This window comes from Zingiber officinale, chromosome 8B, assembly GCF_018446385.1.
Source record: "Zingiber officinale cultivar Zhangliang chromosome 8B, Zo_v1.1, whole genome shotgun sequence".
Lineage (NCBI taxonomy): Eukaryota > Viridiplantae > Streptophyta > Magnoliopsida > Zingiberales > Zingiberaceae > Zingiber > Zingiber officinale.
Genome location: NC_056001.1, coordinates 550,850 through 560,336, shown reverse-complemented (window position 1 = coordinate 560,336; position 9,487 = coordinate 550,850). Strand labels below are relative to the sequence as shown.

Genomic DNA, 9,487 nt, shown 5'->3' with positions numbered 1-9,487 from the left:
AGCGTCGGCACTTGCAGAAATGGCAAGGCTTGCTTTTCTGCTTGTGCAGTTGTGCGGCGGCAGAAGAAAAAGGTGCAATTTTACTTTACAAAACTTAATTCTTAAAATAATTAATATATATAATATATAAACACTGGCTTGTGGGCCCCTCCTAAACTGGGGCCCTGGGCAATCGCCCAGGATGGCCCGGCCTCTGGGCCGGGCCTGCAAGGAAGCTGCAAATTTATGCAACTGATTCAAACAAATGGATTTGATCAAACAACTAATCCTTTGAACTCACAAGTTGTTCAGCCGAGGTGGTCGGGCCACGGATCATATTTGAAGATTATCAGATTTTTACTTTGGTGACTTGATCTTAATTTTATAAATCTTTTATATCTTTAGAGCTGTGTTGATCCATGTGTTCCTGACATGATTTTGGCCGGGTTATTGGAGATCCAAAAATCGCATTGTGGCTGCAGAATTTGTTTTAAAGGTAAGATAATGAGATCTTGATAGCTGTGTTGCCACTGTAGCAGCTACTTTATTTTTTTTTCCTGCAAGCGATCTCATTTACTTGATTTGATCAAGTATCCACAAACTTTTATTGTAATTGCTTGTGCATTTCTTGGATCTGAAGCAAAGAAGCTCTACAGCCATTTGCATGATATGGCAATTGGCAAGCATCTGAGTGAACCCCATGTTACAGGTTATGTGTCTCGCCCGCATATGTTTAGTCTTTTTTTATATTTGAAAAAGAAAAAGCACTAAAAACACATATGCTGCTTGTGCTCTAGGCAAGATCTTGCCTTAGATGGTTTAGAAATTATCAAGGATCCTTGTGTCGTAAGGGGATTGATGAGATCTTAATAATGGCACAGAAAGATTTGCCTACTTTTGCTATTAGAAAAAGGCTACCCATTATTCACAGTCAATTCCTTTTATCACAACTTCTTTGCTTTTAGAATCGATATTTTATAGAGCATTTCTAAATTTTAGTTGCTCTAGCATTGCATAGTGTCTTATGAGAATTAAAAAACACATTTAATTGTTATATATATATATATATATATTATTAAGATTGCATAGAATTTGTTCAGGTATGTTGTGCACCTAAACGATGTGACAAACATGTTAACGAGTCTGCCATGATTGATCATGCCAAATCTATTAATTATTTTAAAAAAATATTAAATCATCACATCAATGATTCTTCTAAAGTCGATCCTATGAATATAGAGGAAGATAAATATAGATACATAATAACTTGTTAATTATTCTAGTTTGCATGAGTGAGTGGTCTCAATGGCTTAAGAAGTTATTTAAACTCAAGCTCACGAATTAAGTCGGTGTAACTTTTTAATCGGGCCTTTAAAAAAAATTCACTAGCCATCAAAATCGATCTTAAATTTCAATCAAACACGAGACTTGTCCATGCAGCATATGGCACTGAAATATCACCGGCCAAGTTGCCCTCCATTCGTTTTCCATCGACTAAAATTAAGGAAAGTTGAGGGCAGTTATGCATCGAGCTATCATCACCGTGTGAACTTTGCTTCCGTGCATGCATTTTTCTCTTCCCCATAGTATTCACTCAATTCTTCCACGCTATATATGTGTATATATAAAAACGGCAAAGGAAGCTTTGCGGACCCAATTCCCTGCTCCATCCCGATTCCTTACACTCGCCAAGAACTGAGAGTGAAGCAGGCAGAGATTGCAGTCGGAGGACTCGGTAGTGAGCTTGCCATGGGGTCGCTTAGATCTCTCTTCCTCGCGAGGTTGCATGGATGACTCGGAGAAGGAAGCCGCTCCTTAATTGATTCCTTGTAAGCTCCGCAATTACGTCTCCTCTTTCCTGCTCTTCTTTCCTCTGTTTGGGTCGCTGATGGAAGGAGGTCGACCGCCGGCGCATCTGTGTAAAGTGTGCGAGAAGAGCTTCCCCAGTGGGCAATCCCTCGGCGGCCACATGCGGTCCCATCACATCGCGGTGGCTGGCGGCGGCGAGGAGCCGAGGGCGCCACCGGGATCGTACCGACTCAGGGTGAACCCTAAGAAGACGTGGCGGATGTCTGGCCCCGGAGACGGTGACGACGGGGAGAAGCGGTGCGGCGAGTGTGGGAAGGAGTTCTTGACTTGGAGGGCTTTGTTCGGCCACAGCGAATGTCACTTTCTGAAACCAAAGCCAGTGAAACAGTTCGATGCAGGGATTACGTCGGCAGCGATCTCGCAGCGGAGGCGGATGCAGGCGATGGCTTCGTGCTCGTTCTCGAGCTCGGAGCATGAGCGCGAGGACGCGGACGGAGCGATCGGGCTTATGATGCTGTCAAGGGACTGCAGGTGCTGGGCCGGCGACAGGGACGGCAGCAGTGAGTCTTCGGACAAGGGATCGGAATTTCATCTTCCGAGAAAAGGGATTAAAAAGATGGAGTATTCCGATGATCAATTGGTCGGCGATCTTGATTCGCTCAAGAATCAAACAATCTACCCTTTTCCTGCGGAGATCAAGTGCTCCTCCTGTGAGGAGTCGGGAAAGGGTTTCCCGAACAAAAAGGATCGGAGGAGCAATTCGGACTGTATCTCGCTAGGCGCTGCTTTCCAATTGGATGATCAAAGAAGCCGATTCCAATCCGCCGACTGCAAGAATTCTTTCCAAGCACTCGGCGGCCATCGCGCGAGCCACAAGAAAACGAATTGTTGCCCTAGAAGCAAGATGGATTCCGCCCGTGGGATCGCGAACGAGGAAAGTGTTGACGGAGACGAAGTCTCCGAAGCAAGTTTCGGATCGACGAAGAAGAGGTGCCATCCGATGATCCAGCTGCCGCCTCTGGAAATGGCGAATTCGCTCGATCTCAACCTCCCGGCCGGCGTCGACGGCGATGCCGAATTCGATTCTTCCTCTTGGATTCGCTGATCAGGTAACGTAGCTTCGTTTTTTTCTTCTCGTTCTACTGCTAATCAGAAAGAAGAACCCAAAAACAACCGGTTACGGTTCATTGGCCGCTTCGAGTGCTGTTGGATGGAAGCATCTGACACAACTGATTGATTTACTTTTAATACTACAGCAGACAAGGCAAGGTTGACGCGTTTTCAGAAAAAATGTTCACTTCTTCCTTGCTTATAATATTATTAATGAATAAATTTTCAAAACACATTTTCATTCCTTGAATTTATTAAAAAGTTAATTCGTAAATATTATTTTTTTTCAAAAAAATTTAAGTCATATTTATTTACTAAACAAACAACTTGCCGGGTTATTATTTGAAAAAAAAACAACAATAATCAGCAATTCATAATGTGCTCATTTCAAGGTCTTCTAGATAAACATAATTCCACTCGTCTAAACAAAAACAACTAAAAAAGGTTAAAGCTCTGTTTTTTAGACTAATTATATAAAAATAAACAATTTTATTTTTTTAACTAGCAAAGCTATTATAAAGGTCGATTGGTTTACTACCCGAATTCTTATAACCCTCATACTATACCTGATTGTTGATTGGATTTACGGGTGGGGTCTTTTGTCAACTCAATGAATGAGTCGGGTCGTCGGTTGTGCTAAAAAAGTGGGGTCGGAGGAACCCAACGGTCAAATTTCTTGGCAGCGACCGCGACGAGGCGCTGGGCCCTTTTCTACTCCCATCTTCCGCCGGCGTTCGCTAACCTTTGATCCATTCAACTAAGGACGACGACTACGTTTCTATGCAAGAGTTCTCGATTGCTTAGCGCCTCCGCGTTCGTGACTCTTTATTTGAGAGGCTGCTGGGGCGAAATCTTAACCACTTCTTTCTGCCATTTTCTTCAATCTTCGTTGCTCTTTGGATCTCGTGTCGGGTTGGGTTGCTAAGGTATGTTTGTTTCTTGTTCTTGCGCGATACCAACTGTGTCCCGTTTTTGTTCGGCGTTGTGTTGTATCTGATTGCCTTCTCAATTACCTGATTTTTTTTAGCATTCTTGATGTCTATTCTTAGTTCTTATTGATGATTTTTTTTTTGTGATCTCCAAGTCTGCGCTTAGATTGTTAAGTTTATCTCCAAATTACTCTTAGCTTTTTTTTTTATCGAATGCTACCAAAAGCCTATTGTTTCTTATTTCCAATCTTGCTAGTTTGTTTGAGTCACAGAAGTGGGATCAGTTTCCTATTAAGTTTTTGCACTCGAAGTGTTTCTTTTTAAGTCTAATCGAACTGAATTTTACTTTTTCTTGGCTTGCTACTTGCTTTCCTTCTTAAACAATAAGTTTCCTTCTTGTTACCTGATAAGAAATCACCATAATTACTTGTACTACGTTTCATATACTCGTCTTTCTAGGTTGTGCTATCCATATGATCTCAAAAAATGGTTATTTATTAATAAATGAAAATGTGTTATAGATCTATAGTAATGTTAGTACAGGATTGATGAATGATACTTGACGAAAAGTAGAACAGAGAGACGTATCAGTCTTGGAATAACATGGTTTGAGGAACTATCAGATCTAGATGCTAATCTGTTTCTGCACCATCATTCACAACCTCCACATATTCATGAGGCGTCCTGTTTATATAATTTTTCAAATTTAATTCCATTATCTGTTTCTAAGGTTTGATGACGATGAATTGCAGATATCCGTTTCTTTTCTAAATGAATGTATTCATTAATGTTTTTATTAGCCAAAAATGACGGAATTTTCATACATAATATTTTATGTTCTCATATTCCATATTCTCCGTGCAATGCCAATCTCATATGTAAATTGCTGCCTCCAATTTACTGGAAAGAATATGTCACTGTTCTATGCAATTTCCTATCGTTCCCTTATTGTGCTTTCATCATGTTCCATATACTCCATGCAATGGTAGTCTCTTTAGCCCGTGGGTACAGTGTGATAGTTAAATGTAAGATGGGCTCTTATGCAACGAGCGTTTGAATCTCTCATATAGGGTAAATCATACCCCCGTGGTGTTCGAACCACTTGTTATGTTGGTCATGATGTTGGGCTGTCCGCCAAGACTTATTTATGCTTTTCGGATTTATCATGGTAATCGACAGAAAATTTCCATAGATCAGACTGGTCACCGATTAGTGAAGAGTTGGATGCCTGAATATATATATATATATATATATATATATACTCCATGCAATGCTAGTCTCATCCATAACTAACTGCCTCCAATTTTCTGGAAATATTGCTCCATATGTGCCAATATCCAATTGACCTACGATAATCTTCAGTATACACTAGACTGCACTGGTGTTAGCTGCATCTTCCAACTGTTTTCCTAGTTGTTGTTCTGATTAAACTATTTTATTCTATTACATTGAAATTATGGGGTTCCTTTTTAGATTTCTTTTTCTCAGGACTGAGTTCATCATCCGTTGCTTTCAGTGAGTCCAAGTTAGGATGAGTGCACGCAAGGCCCTTCTATCAGCCAATAATGAGAAGAGTGCAAAATCTGTAATTTCTAGCCCCGACCCTTTTGATTCTGTTTCTGACTTTGAAGCTGATCGAAGCAGCAAACCTACTACTGCTGCATTCTCGAGTTTGGGATTTTCAGCAACAAAGGCCAGATACAAGAATGACTTCCGTGATTCAGGTGGCATTGAGAACCAATCTGTTCAAGAACTGGAAAATTATGCTGTATACAAGGCTGAGGAGACTACAAATACTCTAAATGGCTGCCTTAGAATTGCTGAAGAAATGAGAGGAGATGCTTCAAATACTCTTGTAAAATTGCATCAACAAGGCCAGCAAATTACTAAGACTCACCAAACGGTTGCAGATATTGAGCACGACCTTAGTAGGGTATGTTACTTTTTTGTGACTTTCATTCTTTTCCCTTCGTAAGTTGAATTGTGAAAAAATTATATTTAATCAAACTAGTCAATTAGACTTAATTAGCACAATTCAGACCTCTGTGCTTCTCTTGCCTATTTTTGTTGTATTAATTAAATTGGGTTTATTGACATTTGTATGTGTTTTGATAATGATCTAAAATCTAGGGTCGAACCTATTATACTTTATTTTGAGAGCAATTGGGGATTAATTTTCTTGATCAAGTAAACTTGGATCGTATAAAAAAATTGGTTAAGAACAACTTGACCCTATCCAACTGAAGTTGGTCGGAATCCACTGTACTTTGTTTTGGTCATATGTTCTAGAAGTGGATGATTTGATTAATTTATGTGTTCATTTAGGGTGAAAAGCTTTTAGGAAGTCTTGGCGGCTTGTTTTCTAAGACATGGAAGCCAAAGAAAACACACAGAATTAAGGGACCTCTTCCCGTTCAAGGTAAAATGCAACAGTTCTGTACATGCCTCCTTTTGTGAAATGAAGGTTTATGTTAAATGATTAAAAAAAAGCAACCAATTTTTTGGTCAAATGAAATCCGACAAATCTGTTGAATACCATACATACTGGTTCAGCTCTTTCTGATATTTGTCATAAAAACCATAGATGATTTTCATACAAAAGGTAGCCACCTGGAGCAGAGACAGAAATTGGGATTAGCTACTGCTCCACCTCGATCAGAACCTCGTCATTTTTCCTCTGAACAAGCTTCTGCACTTGAGAAAGTCGAGGTGCACACATTAAATCTAACTACACATACTGTTTAGTTCTTGTTTCATGAAACCACTCTTTATTTATTCTATCCTACTGATTAAATGTATCAGCATGAGAAGGCAAAGCAAGATGATGTGCTTTCAGATTTGAGCAACATGTTGGGCGAGCTGAAAAGTATGGCTATCGATATGGGTTCTGAGATGGAGAGGTTGGTTACCCTATCACTTGAAATCTCTTTTGTTGAATTTACTTTTGCTCTGAAATTGAGGGAATAATTTGAAAAATACCAAGATAAATAGCATACGGTAGGTTTTGAACTCTTTTGTTTTGGCATTGACACTACATATAATTGGCATTTACTTTTGTTAGCGAAGTTCCCAATTCACATAAATGCTATTTTTTCCTAACAAGATTATAATTACGAACCTTTTTCTTTGTTTCCGAGGCCACTATGACTAGTAACCCAATTGATACACACGAACAGGAAATATTTCTCTGAATAAAGATACTATTCTCCGTTAGCATCACAATCTTGTAAGATTAGCTATTACTATCTTTTTATGTTTTGTTTTATTTTTGAAAATGCAGACAGAGCGTGGCTTTGGACCGAATGCAAGACGATACGGACGAGATACATGCGAGGGTTAAAGGTGCAAGCCAGCGAGGCCGTCGATTGCTGGGAAAATAATCTCTTTTTTTTTCCTTTTGAGAAAAATTTACGAGTAGATGACTTGTAATAATATAATTCTGGTGCTCATCTTCTTGGCAGTCTCAGTATATTGTGTACCACTGTAATTGTTTGATTCTTTTTGCTTCAATCGCAAAATTTATTCAGTCTCGTTTACTCAATACAATGTTTGTCCATTTGGTTCAAAACTGAATAGCATCTGATCAAGTAGCCAACTTTTGTTTTTTTTCTTTAAGTAATATACAGCTTTAATCCTGGAGATGATCAGAAAGTACTTATTCATCCAAACAACCCAGGATCTTAGAATTATTATCAAACTGGAAAAAAAAATCTGATTAAATAGTCAATATTCTACATTAAGTATGTACTTCACCATCAGGAATAATAATATAATTTTTCTTTTTATTTTTTCGATATTCTGAATAATTGTAGCGATTTGTTCCCGTGTGTATCGAATCAAACAAAGTCAAACGCCATTACACCAACCACATCATGATCCATAGAAAACACTCCCCAAATCACATGATTTTGATGAATTACAAATTCACGAGTGGACATCACCTCTGCGGCTCTGCTTGTGATCACTATAAATAGTGACTAATAAGAAGACGACCCCATGCGCATTAATTCGTTGGGGCTCATGCATTAACTTGAAAGCGCTCTCTCTCTCTCTCTCTCTCTCTCTCTCTCTCTCGTTCTTCCCTTCAACTCCCCTCCCTCTCTCTCAGCTCTCCTCTGATCCCATTTCGTTTCCCCAAATCCCTACTTAATGGAATCCGATCTCTGAGCTCGCCATGAAGCTCTCCCATTTCCCCACTTCCCTCGCCGCTCTCCTCACCGCTGCACTCATCCTCTCTCCGCCCGCATGGATTCGCCTCTCCGAGGCGTCGCTCCTCCACCTCCGCGGACGCAGCAGCCACCGGGCCTCCCGGCCAGCCGCCTTCCATCCTCCTCCTCCTCCGCCGCCGGAGGAAGAGGAGATCGACCCCCGATACGGCGTCGAGAAGCGGCTCGTGCCCACCGGTCCGAACCCCCTCCACAACTAGCTAGATCGCGGATAGAGTTAGCAACCCTAATTGCTGCTTTAGATAAATAATTTCTGCTTCATGCGTATATTTATATATATATTGGACCTCGTGAGTCCTCTCTTGTTCTTTCTTTCCTGGCTTATGCTCGTGTGCTATTTCTTCGCGATTTGAAAGAAATCACAATGGAGGATTGTCGGCTTAAACTCAAGTAAATTAAGATTGATTTTTCAGTAGATGTATGTTTATGCTGTCGAAATGTGGACCATGTATTTTTTTTTATATAATCTATATTTTTTTCTCTTTAATTTGTACAACGGGAGGTCGTGATTAGTTCGGCAGCTGCTTAATTTGTCCGTTCTGCCCTTTCTCGTCTCCGCTTCTTGTTGTTGGGCTGATTGATGCGCTCGATCGATTCGGTCTTCTTACATTAAGTTTAAAAATTGTTTCCAATACTAGCTAGTTGCACAGCGGAGCTTCGTTGGAAGTGAGTTCAATAAATTTGATAGCTGTGTGTGTAAAAATATATATATAATTCTGTCGGAATGAGGTCCGAATGCATTGTGAGGAAGTTAATGTACGCGTTGCTAACACAGTTCTTTTATTGTCTTTTCTTTCTGATTGTTGCTTAGATGGATACACCTAACAATATGCCTCCTTAATAACAGGGATTGGCTACACGTAGAGAGTTTGTGTTACTCATATTCATGCATCCAAAATCATATCTGTCTTGTACTCCTGATAGATACTTAACTATTCTACCTGTATATGATGTCTTATCTCATCCCTAGCTGCAGCATACCCTACCAAATCCTAACCCAACATCATTCACACTCTCTCTCTCTCTCTCTCTCTCTCTCTCTCTCTCTCTTTTAGCCGCCACCGCCCCCCACGGGTTGGATTAGCTGATTAGGTACCTACAATTTGCCGTGGGGTCGAAAATCACCAGTTACATTCGGGGATAAAATCCTGGTATGTTGTGTCAAAAATTCCTTCGACCCCCATTCACCTATCCTGTCCAGCATTAACCGTGACTTACTCCCTCTGAAATCTTGTGGGGCCGGGACCAAGGAACCGCTAGGGTGACGATTTCACCTTTTGCCACTCTTTTAGGCCGCCACCCCTCGTCCCCGATCCCCGTGCTTTCGCTACAACCACCACACACATCAGTGCGAGCTCGATTGGGTTGACCTCCGGTAGCTAGCTAGCTGCTAGCGAGTCTCCACCACCTTCGTTCGACGCTCGAGCATTCCCC

At 40.6% G+C, this 9,487-nt stretch overlaps 1 protein-coding gene across 7 annotated transcripts; it reads left to right on the top strand.

Annotated features, from left to right (window-relative positions):
• The first annotated feature begins 1,620 nt into the window (after nt 1-1,620).
• On the top strand, nt 1,621-7,368 carry LOC122016126 (SNAP25 homologous protein SNAP33-like). 7 transcript variants are annotated; one of them, XM_042573331.1, is made up of 6 exons: nt 2,789-2,897; nt 5,344-5,760; nt 6,153-6,246; nt 6,412-6,536; nt 6,630-6,727; nt 7,108-7,368. In XM_042573331.1, the coding sequence occupies exons 2-6, from the start codon at nt 5,359-5,361 to the stop codon at nt 7,205-7,207; spliced, it is 819 nt and encodes a 272-aa protein (XP_042429265.1). In that variant the 5' UTR covers nt 2,789-2,897; nt 5,344-5,358; the 3' UTR covers nt 7,208-7,368. The 7 variants fall into 7 exon arrangements, with proteins under 7 accessions (XP_042429259.1, XP_042429260.1, XP_042429265.1 ...); XM_042573329.1 differs by lacking the exon at nt 2,789-2,897 and adding an exon at nt 3,569-3,824 and having other exon boundaries at nt 5,301-5,760; XM_042573330.1 differs by lacking the exon at nt 2,789-2,897 and adding an exon at nt 3,570-3,824 and having other exon boundaries at nt 5,316-5,760.
• The last annotated feature ends 2,119 nt before the right edge of the window (nt 7,369-9,487 follow it).

What these genes read in the sequence shown, in the direction of transcription:
- LOC122016126 (XM_042573325.1), top strand. Translation starts at nt 1,868, where the DNA reads ATGGAAGGAGGTCGACCGCCGGCGCATCTGTGTAAAGTGTGCGAGAAG.